A 17,844-nucleotide genomic window follows, 5' to 3' on the forward strand; every position below is an offset into this window, starting at 1 on the left:
ATTTATTTGCAAACAAAACCCTATTGTTTACAGATGTAAAATACACATTCAGGTAAATTTCTGCTTTCAAAAATAACTTAAGATGAAGTCTCTACCCCCCCCTTAATAAACACCATCCTTCATATCAGATAATTGGTAGACAATGTCAACCCTTTTAAATTCGACTGTACTAGAAATGGTGTTAACTGCTGTTAAACGAAATCAAAAACAGTACATAGGAAAGGAAGAACCGAAAACAAAAACCATGTAATCCACCATATTAACATTACTTAATGGATGTGTAATTTAAAAAACCTGAAAAAATCTGAATTTAAACTAAAAAAGCCTCAAATCAGACAAGTAGTTTGAAAAGTGAATGTGAATTTAGAAAAATTATGTATATGTTGAAGGTTTCACAATTTAGACTGGGAACATCTAGATTTTTATTAAAGGTGGTAATACAGATCCAAAACAAATTTGAAATTTTAAGTTTTTTAATGTACCTTGATGAAGGACTGTATTTTGCCTATATAGAGAATGCTTTTTTACCCATACGGCAAAACGTTCGTTGAAGGTAATGGAAACAGGATCAAAACACAACTATTTCAATGCAACATCTACAATGAGGTATAACATTATCAAAGTTTATTGAAATCATGATTGCTTTTCAATATACGCAGTATCTCATTAAAATATATGCCTTGAAAGATTTTCTACAGACACCACAATTATATTCACACCACAGTTACTTTACTATAACAGTCAGCTGCTAAAACAACAGCTGAGAGGAGAGCTCAATTGACTTTTTCCATTTATAGAAAATAGCACAGAGGTCTTATCTCACTAGAAAACGTAACAGCTGCATCTTCCTTTAAACAATAAATGACTCATTTCTAACACGTAACATCATGAAGGTCTAATGACTCAGACACAGAAGCTATTTTTTTTCTAGATGTGCACTTTTTTCTAGATGATTCCTTAAAAGAAGTGCTTTAGCCAAAAAAAAAAAAGAAAAAAAAGTAAAAACTGTATGAGGGTATCTGGATTACAATTAAGTATCTAGAATGATATGTGCTGAACATTTAACAAAATTATGAGACATGAAAACTAGTATTTGGAACAGTATTGGTTTTTGTCAAAGTTATCAGTAACAGCACAGCTGCAATGACACAGCCAATATGCCTTGATACAAAACGTTCTGCATATGATACTTCTATGTTGCACAACATACACAAGTTATGGTTATTTGATTCAGATATAATCATTATGGGAAAGTACATCACTATATAGAAATACATGAATAAATTGAGCATCAAACTATATACCACACGCTGCCCTATCTCAGATGGTGGTCTCCGTGTACGTCGGAAGAGGAGCCTTCTTCTTCTGACATACTTCCAAGTAAAATGGCAGACAGTGGCTGGTCCTGGCAGCCAATCACAGGGCAGTATGCAAACACGTGGGTCATGGAGTTGTTAAAAAAAATGATGGCTACCCGCCATAAAATGGTGGCTGAAACACCATGACAGACCCTGTGTTGTTAGGGGAGGGGGCTTTCTGCTCTGACAACCTTCTGGCAGAAGCAGGATGAGGTGGCTGGTCCTGCCAATCACACGCCTGAAAACACCTGGGGTACGACTGTGTCAAAACCGGCAGTCAGCCAATCACAAAGCAGTATGAAAACACGGGGTATGACATTTTACATCATGGCAGCTGAAGTAAAGTGGCAGCCACTATTCATGTAGCAGGTAGGGACTTCCAAGTCCTTATAGCCTGACAGACAGAGGAGGGACTCCTTGGGTCTTTGCACCGTGTGACCAGAGGAAGGGCGGGGTGTCTGGGGCTTGTGGAACACATGATGCCTGCGGGGGGCGCGGCTGCCACCAGCAGCTGAGGCCCTGCCCCTCCTTATATTAGATACTGGTTGTTACTTTCAGAAACGATGCAGTAAACACAAAGCTTTTACACATACGAGGGTTTTGAATAATCTTTCCTTTATGACATATCCTGAGGGCCTATTATCTAATATTTGCCTGCTCTTTAGCTTTAGCATGTTCTTTCTCTGCTACTCTGGTATTTCTAAGTTTTCTTCTACAGATCTCACAAGCCGAGTAAGAACTGAGAGTCTTTCCTTGCTTAGGAAACATGTGCCAACCTAAATCAGGTCATTACTTCCCAGAGTCCCTGGAGTGTGAATCCATCCTTCAGCTTCTCTATTGCAAGTCCTAGTTCTTCGGAAAAAACGGGCTCCCCATCATGTTGCTTTTTTGAATGCATGAGATATAATAGAAAATAAAACAAAGCAGAAGGTACTTTTTAATTTTATCACCCCATTTTAACAACATGAATTTGATAGTATGTAAAAAGGTGTTCTTACCTTGTTTTCATCAGCAAAGTAAGCCTGCAAAAGAAAGAAAAAAAGAACTCGCACCCTTGGAAAAAAAAAAAGTTCTAAAAACAAATCTGCTAATAACTCCTTAGGGTCAAAATTGTATTTGATAGGTTTTCTTCAACAAACCAGTCTGTATGGGTTTTATTTTTGTTTTGTGAACAAGATCAGAGTTTTTTCTATGTTGAAATAATTTACAAAAGGGTTCTAAAACAGGAGTTGGTGATTATGTTATTTTTCATTAAATACCAATATTTGAATTTTTACTATTTAAAAATCTTTGTTTATTATGATGGAAGTTTTCCTATTACATTTGTTACACTGACATACTTTGCAGGGAATAAAATGTTAATACGAAGGCAAAGTGACAGCATCCTAGCATTTTCTGCCTCATGTGCAGCAGCATTTATTATTCAATTTCAAAAACTAACTTAAAATGTGGAAGTAATATCAAAATTCAGTTAACATCATACTCAATCTAAGAAATTAACACCGAGCAATTAACCAAATTTTTCTACTCTCAGATAGAGATCTGGGAAAGAGATACAATCTTTCCCATTCTGTGTGTGTGGAAATTAAGGCTCAAACTCTTCAGGAAATCAGATCTCTGAAAATATCCACGGCTCTAGAAGTATCTGAACAAGCAGGCTCTAGATCTTCACATTTACTAAAAGGAGCCTAATCTTGCTTCAGCTGCCCCTATGGACTGGCAAAGGGCAGCAAAGAAAGCATTTTCCTGCTCAGCTGGATCTTAAGCTATGCAAGACTCTACAGAACAGCATCACAGTCATGAAGTGTCATGGAATATTGGTGTGGAGCCACTCTTTGGGTCCTGGACAATCTATGCCTCCTATAGCAACCACATTCTAATCATTTACAGCTTCCAGTTTTTGTTTTAGAATATGCAAAGCACAGTTATTTGATCCAGGTGACAAAGGCACCAATAGAGCAAACAGAATCTACATTTAAAGAAAAGGTAGGTCTTAAATGTGCAAAAATTAAAAGAAAAAAAAGGCAAAAAGTTAGGTAAAAGGAGGGAAAAGAAGAAATAAGAGCTTATCTGTATCACTAAATTATAGCAAAAGAAAAGAAGGTGGAAATAAAATTGGTGCTAGCACTGCTAATTTACCAAATTTCAAAGATGAATTAAGAAAACATGTCAATTGTCAATGTGTCAAGGCTAGCATTTGAAAACATGTGCAGTCTACCTGTACAGTCAATCATGTAGTCAGGTGTCACTGGGTTGCACAGTAAATATGCAAACTCCTAGAAAGAAGGTCATCAAGCAACCTAATGCGTTGAAAAGTAAATTTTCCTGAAATACTGGGAGACAGATACGAATACAGTTTTCTAAACTGGCATTGTCAGGAGTGCAAAGGTTGTCAGGAGTGACTCAAAATTATTGCTGCCTTTCTAAAAATCTTTCAAGTTTGAATCTCAGATGAATGTTGAGCATACAGATATTACCATCTATTAATCTGCCCCAAGAGAAGGAAGACCTGTTATACTGCTGGTTTTCCAGCTATTCCTGATCTCAATGTGTTGAGAAACTACATACAACTATTAGTTTAAATATCTACTACTATTTATTTTGAATAATAGTTTGTTCTTCAATTAAAAATCCATGCACAGCATAAATTCCTGTAGTAATCAGGATTTTGAGTAAAAGGCATGTAGGTGTGTTTTAGATATAGAAAGTTCAGTTGCAGCTTGCCTTTAATAGAGGATTACAGTTGTACGTTGCTTACAGTTGAATAACCAAACAAAAATTACTTTGTTTTTCAGTCTTCCGTGGAGCAGCTTACCACAAAAGCATCTGTATGTTCATCAGATTCTATTTCCACATCATCTTGAACCTGCTCCACTGTTAGGTCTTCAAGAGGTTGAGGCTGCAAATTAATACACTGAAGTAAGTAAATCCACTTATCTAATATGTTTAATGTATTTTTATTACTGCTGTTAACACAATATTGTATCTAATTTAAAATAAATGAGTGGAGTACCTTTTCTTCCATTTCATAATCCACTCCAAATATAGGGTTAGCTGAATAAACTCTGTGAAGTGAATTAATTTCTTTCACTGCCTCCTGTAGTTTCTCCACAGGGTCTATTTTAAAACCAAGTACATATCCTCCACTCTATAGAACAGAGAAAAAAGAAGACACATATTTATTAGTGTTGCTTACTATTTAAACAACTTTTTCCCCTTGATAGGTATTTGCAGTTTAATGATAGCAAATTTCAGTTTGCTGATAAAACATTATCTGTATTTTGGTATTATCTTATTTTTATTCTGCCACTTAAAACATTGGTGAAATAAAAACAATGACAATGTTTCTCTGTGAGGTAAATAAGCTTTGAACTGTTAGCCCATTATATAAATGGGGAACAAACTTCTTAGAAAACCAAAAGCAAACAAGGGTGGGAGAAATTCAGAAGTGATATTAATGATTTATTCCTAGCTACTCAGCAAATGTTTAGTCTGTTAGATCTTGATGTTGTTATTAAAGAAGCTTTCAGATACAGTAAATAAAGTTAGTTGAACTTTAAAAAAGAATCACCATTACAAGCATTTCTGATTAAGGTCAAATTGAAGAAAAATAATTTTGTCTCTTCCAGCAAAACAGACACACAAGTGAAAAAGATTAAAAATAGTGGTCTTAGTTAAGTATAGAAGTAATTAGATCCCAAAGATAATCTGTCAGAAGACACTGGTTTTAACAATTATTTTACTTTACTTTAGCTAGTCATGCTGGCCTACTGTCGCTTCGCTTAGAGAAACCATAACTCACAATAGCCATATGGACCTTAACATACAGACATTTTAAGCAGTGCAGAGGACTTTTTTAAAAGTTGTGTTCAAAAGGCCACACAGAAGGAACAGTTTAAGTAACTTAAAAGTAGCTCTGTAACATTTCAGAATTGGAGAACTGTTATATATAAAAATGTAACCAATGAAAAAAGGCTATTAAAGCTTCTTACCTGCTGAGAACTTTCTATCACAAGCGCCAAGCCAAACTTTGAGTCTCTTATTTTTATTGAACGCTAATGGTAAAGAGGTAAAAACTGTTTGTTAAAAATTTTGGAATTACTTGAAAAAATCTGCTTTATTTATTTATTTTTACACTGTACTAATTACAATTACTGGTTCTGAAAGTTTGGCTACCATCGTTCTCTCCCGTTTACTCTTACAAATCTGAACCCCTGAACCTCAGGGAAAAGTGTTTTTATCAGAATTGGTAGCAGTGGTAACAGTTCATTTCTGAACATTAGGTTCACAGATCATTAATCCCAGTGTATGTAGGTAGCATGAAGCATCATAGTAAATAGTTTTACAATTGGAAATACAAGCCATTATCAATATCTGTACCTGGCCATGAAAGCCCCCCGTTAATCTGAACAGAAAAAAAAAAAAAAATCTACCCTGTGGTTGATGCTGGTAAGACTAAATTTCTTCCTGACTGTGGGACATGAAATACTAATTTTGGTGAGCTGGGAGTTTTAACTGAAGACTTGAACTTATGCAATTTCATTTTGAAAATGGTTGTTCTAAGATACTTACAATTTGTAGATATGGTATGCTGACATTAAAGCTGTCATTCATATTTGCATGCCAAACTATTCTCACATTAGTAATAAAAAACGTTCCCAAATTTCCCTATTAAAGAAAAGGTATGTTAGAACTGCTTTGAAGTCTTGAGACTTTTTTCCAAACACAATGATTACTGCTATCCATTTAAACACAAGCAGGATACGGCTTCGTATTTAATTCAATAAAAGCCTGATTCTTTCCCACCAAAACCTGTCAAAATGCTTCTATTGATTGCAAGGAAGCAAGATCCAATCTTTAAAGGATACAGCAGCCGAGTCAAATCACAGTCCAGCAGGCCTCATGGGAGTACATGAGGCATCTGAGAGTGTTCTTAACTGTACTGATCTGGAATTGGCATATAGCATAAGTATAATGGCATGTGGGTTAAACTTAAGCAATTGTGGAGATGTGTGCCAAGGGAACGTAGAGGAAAGAACTTTTTAGCTTGTCAGGGTGGATCCTATTTCCACTCTGGACTAAAATTGCACAGACAGAAATAACAGCTCCCATTTTGTTTCATGGCTCTGGGAAATACTTGCAACTAATGCTCTGTAAAATAATGAAAATGTTTTCTATTTTTTCCTTAAAGTCTTGATTTTTCCATGTTTTAAGACATAGATTCCTATTCCAGTATTTTCAATTTCCAGTAATCAAAAGACAATATAGTCTTACACTGTGGTCAAACCTGCACATAAACATACAAATATTCTGCAGAGCACTTTGGAAACAACATGATTGTCTTTCAGGGTGATACAAAGCTTTAGACTCATAAATACATCTTTTTAACGGAAACCGTAGATCTACTTCCTTGCATATTAACTGAGTCACATAGACTTCGGGTTGCCAAAAAGAGACTTTGTTGTACTGAGTAGCAAATGTATGGGGATCAGCTTCTCCGCATGCATCAGCTGATGAACTGAATGAAGGGTAATTCCTTTGAGGTTACAAAACTATAGTAGTACAACAGCTAGATAAAAGCCAAAACATTTTAACTTTGCTTTGTCAACATAGTCTCATTTTTCACTATACCTGGTCACTTGATAAATTCCAAACTCCATTGATTTTGTCATATATTTGTTCTTGTGGTAATAATCTCAGTTGCTTGTTTTGAATCAGTGCACTTCTCAGCTTAAGATCACGATACATTTTAGAAGTTTCATAAGCTCTGCAAAAAATAAAAAATTTACGTTACCATTTCAGTGTTTTCTATTATCTTTGTTTTAGCACCAATATGAAATGTTGTATATTTTCAACTTTTCTTATTACCACATTGCACAAAAATGAGAGTACTATTAAAACTTCATCAACATAAAGCATTATATTTCAGCTTTCCTTAATGAATTTATCTTTAAACTCTGTTTTGATCTTCTGTATTGTTCATGTGTATACTATTTCTTTCTTTTCTTTAAGATAGTAATCTCCCAGCCTCTATTGCAAAGCGTAAGTCTTCTGGGTCCCATGTTACACATAGTATGGACATCAAGAATCCTTTATTTTTCAGTGCTGGTTAAGTCAAAAACATCCAATATATATATATGTCAGTATCCATAGCTCTTAAACAGAAACCTATGTTAATGTATTATGCACACATTCATTCAGATGACTTATCTTTAGGTGGGAAACATCCACTGTTTCGTAGCCAATTTGAGTTTTGACAAGGATTTAACTCTTCATTTCCATTTCATGGTCCAAAATTATGGGAAATCATTATAGACAGAAATTATAGATAGAAAATGCAGACTGAAATTAGCTCTTTTGTACTTTTATTTATTCAGATAGTTTATACACACAAGGTGTATAACATGTTATAAATGACTGGTATTAATACACATTAATTTTCATTACGCACAGTTATCTACTAGAATTTGTGATCATTCTCTCCCTTCCTTCCAGAGATTGTATTCTCCTCTTTTAAGAAAGTTTTCTGATTGTTAAATATGGGCAGTTATATACTCAGTCCATCTACAGTATTAATCCCACATATTTGATTCTTTGAATTTTGTAAATGAACAAACACTATTTTAAGTATGCTACCTGTGTACAGCAATAACTGAAGTGAAGAGTCTGGGACTCCCAGGGACAACATTGGTAAATATGAACTCAAACCGTGTATTATTACATTTAGTCAATATATACAGAGCTTCTGTCTGCCCTCGTAATTTCTGTAAGGAAAAAAATGAAATTTATCATTCTGACAATATAGTAGCTTGACTGTACAGGCAATAAATAATCTTGACATATTTTCTAAATTCGTGTTCTAAATAGTATATCTGAAGGTGTAATCCTGATTCTACCACTGATCTACTGCTGTCTTCATCTTAACTCAGTTTTTCTGGAGAAACTAGCAGTTCCATCAACAGTAGAACTAATGAAGCTTGCCTGCTATACATTTGCAGTATCATGACTGAAACAATATTTTTGGCTTTGTTACCATGTGGCTGTCTCGGGAACCTACATAATCTCCCTGCTAGTTCTTTGCTGCAAGACAAACAAATGGCTTCACAGTTGCATGTAATTCAGGCTATGCATTTGAGAGCTTTCTTGCACAAAATTAGTGCCTCTTTAGACCTTTGTTACATTTAGACACAATGAGCCAACATGTACTTGACTTACCTAGAGGGAAGAAGAATCACCAAACAGTGTGATTACATGAGTTTTACTGCCTTAGGAAACCGACTAAACCCACAATCCTATAGAAATTTAAAACTCTCTCAACTTTTAAAACTAAACATCCATTACTATTCTACTACTGTTCTTGCAAGTAAACTTTCAGATTATTGTTGATATAGTGCAATAAGTATAAACAATTAATTACAGCTTCTTTTATTATTTTTAAGAGTATTTTTTGAAACTTACTGAGTTGGCAGTTCTTGTAGTTATATTTATAATGCAGTTGTAACCAACAGCTACAAGTTAGGGGAGAAAAAAAAAACAGTTTTGAGAACAAGAAAAAATTATAGTCAAAATTACAAAGTACAATATTGAATTGTGTAGCACAGCTTTGGATACTATTTTTGAGAATTACACATTGTGGTTAATGGTCTGAGCTTTCATCACAAAATCGAAAACTAATTTAAGCTGGAAAGGACCTTGGGAGGTTGTCTGGTCCAATGCTCTTCCCAAAGCAGGACCAACTCCATCTGGCTGCTCAGGGTACTGTTCAATTGAGTTTTGAGTATTTCCAAAGAAGAGGATTCCACAACCACTCTGGGAGCCTGTTCCACTATTTGACTGCCATCACTGTGAACATTTTTTCTCCTAATATCTAATCAGAATTTCCCTTTTTCAGCATTTGACTGTTGCCTCAAGAAGGTTTGTTTCATCATGATGTTGCCCGTAATTTTTACCCTTATAAATAAAACTTTCTACATCAATGTAATACTTTGTAGAAGAGCTAAGGAGATGACAAAGAAAAAAAGCAACAAAATGGAAAGTATAAGTGCAGAAGAAACAAAAAGAAGGAAAAAAGTTATAAATTTCACTTTGCCTCTTCTACAGTAGTGCTCTGATACAAAATAAAACCAGAAACAATCCCAGCTGTTCTTCCTAAAACAAATGGATGCACTAAAATGGTGCTGGGGTAAATCTGAATGTCAATGACAATCCCGCTACTGATACCAATAGTAGCACTGCCAGGTTAAAAAAACAAAACAAAACAAAACAAAACAAAACAAAACCAAAAACAAAAACCAAAGGAGAACTAGAATTTGCTTTGGGAAGATTCTGCTTCTTCAAAGGCTCAGATGTAGCAGCAGTTATGTAGATAAGAATATACAGTCTTTACGGAATTAATACTTATGAAAATACCAGAAAAAGACTTACTTCCTAGGTTGCTTATGAGAAATTTTCTAAAACCAAAAGAAACAGCAATGGTCAAAAATGGCATTCAATAAAATATTTTTTTTGTGTCTGTATATTCCCTTATGGAAGAAATAATGCATTATCTTGAAAGCTAGAGAGTATTTTAAACTCTAAAAGCCATAGGTAAGACTTCCTTGAGCTTCTATAGGGCTGAACTACTCCATAAGTTTCTTTGTGATCTCCTCTAAAAAGGTCTATTCTAAAACTTAAACAAACAAGCAAACAATTTTAACTTTATAAATACATATAAAATTTGTATGCACGTGCATGTATGAGCAAATGCAGAAAAGCAAACAGACAGAGGGCATAAGTTTATATACATTATGAACAGAATACAGATTTTCAATATTGAATGGCTATTGGGAATTAAGCACTGGGAATAATCTGGGTACAAAGTAAGTGCCTCCTGCCCCTGTTTCAGCAAATTAAATTAAATATGAGTAGACCTGCTAGCTACTCATACAGTTAAAATTAGAAGCTTATTCAGAGCTTACAATAGTAAGTCTGGAAAGGCAGGTACTTATGGGGAATAAAAACTGTAGGACAATACATAATGTGAATAAACAGGTGGCAACAAGAGGTATGAGTAAAGCAAGGCGTGAAGAAACTCAAGCTTTTGTTTCTTTCTAGAAAAAAGATGAATCCCACATAGGGTAAATGAAAAGTACGCCTGAAGTATTCTTCAACTTCTATTCTGAGAGATTAAATTTGAATATTAACATTTTGCTATGAATTATTATAACAGTTCCTATATTACAAATAGATTCATTAGTAACAGTTTATTTCAGACTTTACAGAGCAATAGAACTACACTTTACTACTCTGTACTGTAATTAATACTACTGCAAAAGAATAGCATGCCACCACAAAGGAAACAAAATGTGCAGTTGTTTAACAGGAGATGATACTTACAGAGATTGACTCTGGGCAATGACAATGAGCGCCAAATAATCCGCAAATTTGTCACAAGCAGTCTACCTGGAAATAAAGAATATAGATATTTTTAATTTGAATAACTTCGATTAAATTAAATGTTCCATTCCATTCCATACCTCTAGTTTTGAAACACCAGAATATTCCTTCCCCTTGATAGGAAAAAAAAGAAAAGCACAGGACACCTTAGCAGAAAAATCACTAAACGCTCTTGGTTTTTTTGAACGCTAGGAGAGAAAATCCAGCAAGGAACAACCTCTAATATATACCAGCATTCCTCAAAACCAAACCAAGAACAGTTACTGATTTCACATCCACCTCCCTATGGCAAAAATGCGGAGACACAGTCAGTGCAGAACTGCTCCAGGGAGAAGGGGAAAGCAGTGAGTTAACTATCGCAGCTGTCTTCATGAATAACCTCACCTCTCTATGTCACATGCAAATTTCTTTGATTCTGTACCCTATACAGCAGCACATCCAACCCCAGGAAGGGTCATCTCAGCATACTGGCAGCTTCATAATCTTGCACACTATATATATATTCCTCACTGATTCAGTTTAAACCAGATGAGGAGAAACTAAGCATTGAACAGGATTACAGCAAAAGATCACCACAGTGTTTATAAATAGATTATTCTTACGAGACTTTCAATTCTAAACAGATCTCGAGACAAGATTATCACCTTCCTATAACTTTGAACAAGAGATCCTATTTGAAAACACTCCAAGGGGAGACAGATCTGTGAAACAGGCAGGATCTATTTTCTGCAACAGACCACTGATACAGAGTTCAATGGAAACCAAACAGGGCTTTCATGAACGTTTCATTTAACAAAGGTTAAATATTAGAAAGTTTACAATTTCCCTGGGTATGCAGTTACCTCTGTCTCCATTGTTTCCTTTGGTATCTTCAACAGACTCTAAGCAGTCTATGAGGACCTCTCCAGGTCTCATTTTCATTTGTCTAAAAGAAAAAAAAAAAAAAGAAGAAAAAAATTACCTGATGAAAAACAGATTAGATTTATCCTCCAAAAGAAGGCCATTTCCATTTCCCCACTTCACTTTCCTTTCTCCTTTTTTTGCGTAGGGCATCACACAATGAAAAATGCACATATGCACCCATACACAGAAATCAACATTATACACCTGAAATTTTTATCACTGCATCTGGCATATGAAAAATATTAATACCTTTATTACTAAATTATAACAGTAATTAAGTAATTATGTAGCAAGTGTGACCAAGCAAACTATATCCCAAAATAGGGAGAAAGTGTGTGAAAATGTGAGGGAAAAGCAAAAAAGTTGCATTCACATCATTTTTAATGGATAGCGTTTGTTGCCTCTTGCTGTACTTTTAGGTTGTAAGGAATGGAGCTAGGATCAGGAAAGAATAGACGCCAGCAAAGGAAATATCAGATGTATACTGACATGTGGAATACTCTGCTAAATTTACCACAAAGAGTGTGGTTTGTTTTTTTGTTGGGTTTTGGTTTGCTTGTTGGGTTTTGTTTTGTTTTTTAATTTTGCTTGATTTAACTGGTCTAACCACTTAATTACATAACAGATGTAGTGTGAAATTTTGTTGTATTTTAATGGTATTGTGCAAATGGTATTGTTCAGTGTGTTGGCATGACAGAAACAAAATGCATTATCAGGAGGGGAATTCTATGAGATACTACTGGAGATTAGGATCGAGACAATAGGTATGGACTCAACAGCACATCACCAGGACAGCACAAAATATATTATACAGGAGGTAGCAAGAATAGTAACATTAGCATTAAAGAAAATATGAAAGCAGGCTCTGTCTACACGACAATTTTACAAGAAAATAAGACAGAACTGCTTAAACATCCAAAATGCAATTTCAAGTTTCTAAAATTACTGCAGCCAACATGTCTGAGGGACAAGGGGTGTTCTCAGTAGAGTCAACTGAGTAGGAAGGAAATGAAGCATGATGGTACACTTTCAGCCTCCACCCCCAAAATCATCACCAACCAGATGCTAATTTGTAGCTCCATACTACAAAAGCCATGCAGGGCTTTGCCACAGAAAGCCGAGCGTAAGTTTTATGTCTGAGAGAAGGCTGACAGCTCATCAGAGGTCAAGGCCCACTGGAGTGCGGAAGCACTGCCTCCACCAGGAGGTACCCGACAACCCTTCAGCTCTGGCCCCTCAGAGGCTGCAGAGCCACTGCCCGTTTCCGTCAGCTCAAGCTGCCGACGCCACGGCAGGGACACCGAGTCCTCGTTACCAGTGACTGGTACCGTCCCCTCAGACGCACACCTGAAGTTTTTCTTCTCAGTGCCGGGTAACGCTACAGGCGGCTGGGAAGAGAACACCCTTCCCTCAGTCCTCTCGTGTGCAACCTACTTACTTTTTTCTTTTATAGATTGGAAACGGCGACTAGACTCCACCCACCAGAAACTCCCCAGCCAGCCCGCCCGGTGCCAACGGCCACACAAGGCTCTTCCCACCCTCCGCCCCGCCACACTGGCCAAGCTCCCAGCATCCATCGCGCCACTAATGGCGGCCGCGCTCAGCCTTCTGACCGACGCCGGGCGGGTCCGAAAGCCCTGCTGTAAGGGGAGGGCAGGGCAGCGGCACTCACTGCGGGGAGATGTCGAAGCGGACATCTCTGTCCTCCCACAGCACATCCAGCACCGCGCTCATGGCTGCCGGCCGCGGCGCACACCGCTCCCTCTGGCGAGCCCGCGCGCCGCCGTGGCAACGGGGGTGGTGTCTTGCGCTCCCGCAGCGATCGGGATTGGCTGCGGCGCTGCACGTGGGGGGGGCCGTCCGCTCTCCCGCCTACCTTAGCGCCGGCTCGGCTGAGGTAGCGGCCGCGGGCGGCGCCGGGCTGTGTGGCCGCGGGGGCCGGGCTCGCTCCGCCCAGCGCCTTCCCCGGGGGCTCTGGCTGCCGTGGCTTGTGGCCGGCTGGGTGGCGTGGTTGTACAGCCTCGGCAGCGCCGACGGCCTGGCGTTTGTGAACGTTTGTGAAGGAGAGCGGAGTGCTCCGAGTCGTTGGAGCGTGTAGCGGTTGCAGCTTTTCCTCGCGCTTTAGTTTTGTCTGGTACGAGGTAACATTTGTATTGCCGTGGACGATCAGCGAAACCCCTGGACAGTCGGTAAACCTAAAACCTGCGAAACCCTCGCTTACTCGGTAAATTACAGCCTGAAGTCCTGTGGGTTTTGCTTTTGTTGTGGTTTTGTTTGGTTATTTTTAAACTAGATAGCATGTATCATAATATGTTTAATTTGGAATACCTTGAAAATTGTATCTGGCCGAATTTTAATTGCAGTATCCTACCACTGTCAAATAAAAAACCCACTCAAAATAAGTACGAATCACAGGAAGAAGCCTGTCCTTTGGCAGTTCTTTCCCTGGAGCTGGTCCCTGAGTCAGTGAAGAGCCCCTTGTGTCCCACCAGGAAGTCGATACAAATGCGACAAAGTGAAAAACGGCAGCGGTGCTGCCGGGCTCTCCGCCTCGCCTCCTCCCGCGCTGGCGGGAAGAGCGGCGTGCTGCGGCGCGCCGCCATGTGCCGGCGGGGCCCTGCTGCGGCCCCAGTGGGAGGGCGGCTGGCGGCTCTTGAAGTAGGAAGGGTAGCGGGTGTTTGGCTTGAGGCCAAATTCCATTTTTTGTTGATAGGCTGAACTTGCCAGTTGTTCAGGGAAAAAACCACAAACCCAACCAAAAGTGATCATCGGGTTTCATATGCAGGAGTGCCTAATCTGAGGTGTTCAGTCTTGTTAAGGGCTGTGGCAGAAATCCAGTTATACCATCAGAGGCGCATTACGCACTAAGTGTAATTTAGCTGTGAGGTAAGTTTTTAGTCCTGTAAAGGTACCATTATCCATTCCGTATCCTGGCAGTAAAACCAGAAATGTTTTATTAGAAACAAGCTTTTAAGTATATAAGTCAAGTAATAGGAAATACATCATATACAGGCAGACATAAATGTAAAAAGCAATATGGCAGTGGCAGGCAGTAAAGAATAAGCTCTATGCTGTGTTTGACGTTTTGAACATAAGTTTAAAAAGTTTTTCAAGAAAGATGAAAATACTAAAATGCATTTAAAAATTAGACTTGGCCTTCAGAAGAGAAACACATGTCAAGGACCACTTTAGACATGAACTAACCTCATTTAGTGATACCAGCTATCAGTGTAGTCACTCATATAAATGTGTGGATGTGTTTTAACTGCATTTGTCATGTATCTTGCTAGCTAACGGAAACTGAGGAAAGTTTATGGAAAAAAGAACTAAATACAATTGTGTCGTGGTTGGGAAAGATGGGTAGCTAAGCCACCTCTCTGTCTTGTGACCCAGAGAGCACATAGGCCACAAGTTGATACATTCACTGTGTTCATCTGTACTGAGTAGTACTCTGCATGTACTTTGGAAATTGTGCTTGAAATATTAAAATAGGATTTGTGGGAACACTTTCAATTAAAAAAAAAGTGAAGTCTTCTTTGCAGAATCCATGCCAAATATCAGATTTCTGTAACAGAGAGAAAAGAAGTTACATAATTTTCATGACCAAAGATTCTTTCCAAATCCATATATATAATTTAAAATGAAGAATAGTTAGTGATTGTACAATGGTAGTATTTAAAGATCTAGGTGAAGGAAGGGCAATTTCTATGGCAAATGCTATACTGGTCTTCCTATATCTTAGTAAAAAGGAAAACTTGTACTCTTGATACTGCTGAAAAATTGCTATTTTGTTACATAAGGACTACATCATACAATATATGCAAAAAGAATTAAAGTGAGCTTGCATAGGTAGACTTTTAATTAGTGAGCATATGACTTCATAATGTTAACATTCTTTAAATTAGTGGGTTTGGTTTTACATACCATGCTGGATACTTGATAACAAACCCAAATAATTAATAGCTTCAACTTGCTCATTATTGATGTAGAGATAAATTCCTACCTCCAGAAAAAAATACACAAGCCTCTCTACATTCCTCTTCACTCTCAAAGCGGTTTGCATTTCCATCGCAGCCACCATACCAAAACTGAGCACAAGCATTGGCTTGTTTATCATAATACCATTTTATGATATAAACACGGCATGGCCCTTGATCCAGCCTTAACTTGCACCGGAAGTCCAGGATACTTTCTAAAATAAAGAAAAAAAGGAATAGAAACAATTAAGTTTGTAGAAGTCAATTATATTGCATAGATTTTAACTATTTGTCCTGGTTTCAGCTGGGATAGAGTTAATTTTCTTCCTAATATAGCTGGTATAGTGTTATGTTTTGGGTTCAATATGAGAAGAATGTTGATAACACACTGATGTTTTCAGTTGTTGCTCAGTAGTGTTTATACTAAGTCAAGGATTTTTCAGCTTCTCATGCCCAGCCAGCAAGAAGGCTGGAGGGGCATGAGAAACTGGAAGGGTGCACAGCCAGGACAGCTGACCCAAACTGGCCAAAGGAATATTCCATACCATATGATGTCATGCCCAGTATATAAACTGGGGGGAGTTGGCTGGGGGGCATGGATCACTGCTGGGGAACTAACTGGGCATCGGTCGATGAGTGGTGAGCAATTGCATTGTGCATCACTTGTTTTCTATATTTTAATTCTTCTATTATTATTATAGTCATATTATTATTATCACTATTATTATTTTCTTTCTTTCTGTCCTATTAAACTATCTTTATCTCAACCTATGAGTTTTACTTTTTTTCCAGTTCTCTCCCCCATCCCACTGGGTGGCAGGGAGTGAGTGAGCAGCTGTGTGGTGCTTAATTGCTGGCTGGGGTTAAACCATGACACTTATAAACTCTGATTTTATTTCATTTCTTCTGCTAATGTTATACAGCAGTTTAAGATTCACTTTTACTTCTAAAGATGTTAGCATTGAAGGCAAGTTAGAAGTGCATCTTAGTAGGTCAAGCAAACTCTTCCTTTACTGTGGCATGGTTCCAGTAACTTCAGAAATAATAGTAGTATGGCTTCACATACAAGAAGAACAAACAATATGAATCTGATAATTTTGAAATCTAATTTTTGAAATCTAATTATCAGCAACCAGTCTTGTGAGCAACCCAAAATAGTAAGCCAAAGAGCTGTAAGCTAGTTGCATCTGCTATTTTCGAACCACAGGTATGACCATCATCCTTCTGCAGTACATTGCTTCAACATATTAGTTCTCTTTGTGGTGTGGGGGAATAGGCATTAGAATAGTGAGAAGAACATAAAACTTTAGTCTTTCTTTTGTAAGATGTTTGTGCCACTTATCTAATACAGTGGTATTAATTACATACATACTGGTTAAGTTTGAATGTTGGTCTAATGATTCCTACAGATAAGCATCAGAGGCCTGTGACATACTAATCTAGTCTCACTCACTTTAATAATACCATGAGATATAAAATACTTTTCCTTCAAGTTTAGTGTTATGACATAAATATTCTGTCTTTGGCAACTGGTATCTTGACACGTTAAAAAAAAAGTTATTGCCAGAGACAGAATAATAGTCATGTCCATGTTCCCAGGAATCATGGGAACGTGTTTCTATTGCTCTCTCCTGTTAACTGCCATCATCATACACTATTAATGGAGCTCAGAAGTGTGAATGCCCCAAATGATGAACAGAATACATTTGAACATTTCATATGAAAAGAATCAAGCATTTGAGCAGTCAGCTAATTACTATACTTTCCTTCAAATGACTAAACACCATTTTTTCCTATTTCTCCTCTGAAGGAGAAATCTATTTTTTCTGTCCAATTCTGAAATCATTATCTTCTGTCTTTAGTGAAGCCTCCCATCTCCATAGACTGCCCCTTCTTGACTGATGAATAACCTGCTCACTGACCCACCTCAGCTAGCACTATGTTCTCTTTTTGATGCCATTTATGAGCTCTGTCTTAGGTTATAGCTGACCTTGCATATGCTCTAAGTGGAGCAGTGGGATTTGGAAATTGGGAAGATAAGAACTGGTGAACAGGCTGGACAAGAACTGCAACTAGATCTGTGATAAAATCCTGAAATGCATTCTCTTCCACACCACAGCGTGGGTTCATGAAATCTTCAGAGAATGGAACAAAATTACTCTGATTTAAAG

General features: G+C 37.6%; 2 protein-coding genes across 2 annotated transcripts in view; both read right to left on the bottom strand.

The window, feature by feature from the left end:
• Positions 1-597: 597 nt before the first annotated feature.
• BBS5 (Bardet-Biedl syndrome 5) lies at positions 598-13,501 on the bottom strand. The gene is made up of 12 exons (XM_075028517.1): positions 13,369-13,501; positions 11,636-11,718; positions 10,734-10,799; positions 8,817-8,866; positions 7,995-8,122; positions 6,990-7,125; positions 5,931-6,026; positions 5,351-5,413; positions 4,372-4,506; positions 4,174-4,257; positions 2,357-2,380; positions 598-2,241 (listed from the first exon to the last, which is right to left on the bottom strand). Exons 1-12 carry the CDS (start codon positions 13,428-13,430, stop codon positions 2,140-2,142), a joined length of 1,029 nt encoding a protein of 342 aa, XP_074884618.1. The 5' UTR covers positions 13,431-13,501; the 3' UTR covers positions 598-2,139.
• Positions 13,502-14,534: 1,033 nt separating this feature from the next.
• Positions 14,535-17,844, bottom strand: part of LOC142031694 (uncharacterized) — a 38,528-nt gene continuing 35,218 nt past the window's right edge. The window contains exons 35-36 of the mRNA XM_075029388.1: positions 15,700-15,888; positions 14,535-14,626 (exon numbers count right to left, since the gene is read on the bottom strand). Of these exons, the coding sequence (XP_074885489.1) occupies positions 14,535-14,626; positions 15,700-15,888 (281 nt within the window). The remainder of the gene's footprint in view (positions 14,627-15,699; positions 15,889-17,844) is intronic.

The sequence above is a fragment of the Buteo buteo genome, chromosome 5 (assembly GCF_964188355.1).
Source record: "Buteo buteo chromosome 5, bButBut1.hap1.1, whole genome shotgun sequence".
Classification (NCBI taxonomy): domain Eukaryota; kingdom Metazoa; phylum Chordata; class Aves; order Accipitriformes; family Accipitridae; genus Buteo; species Buteo buteo.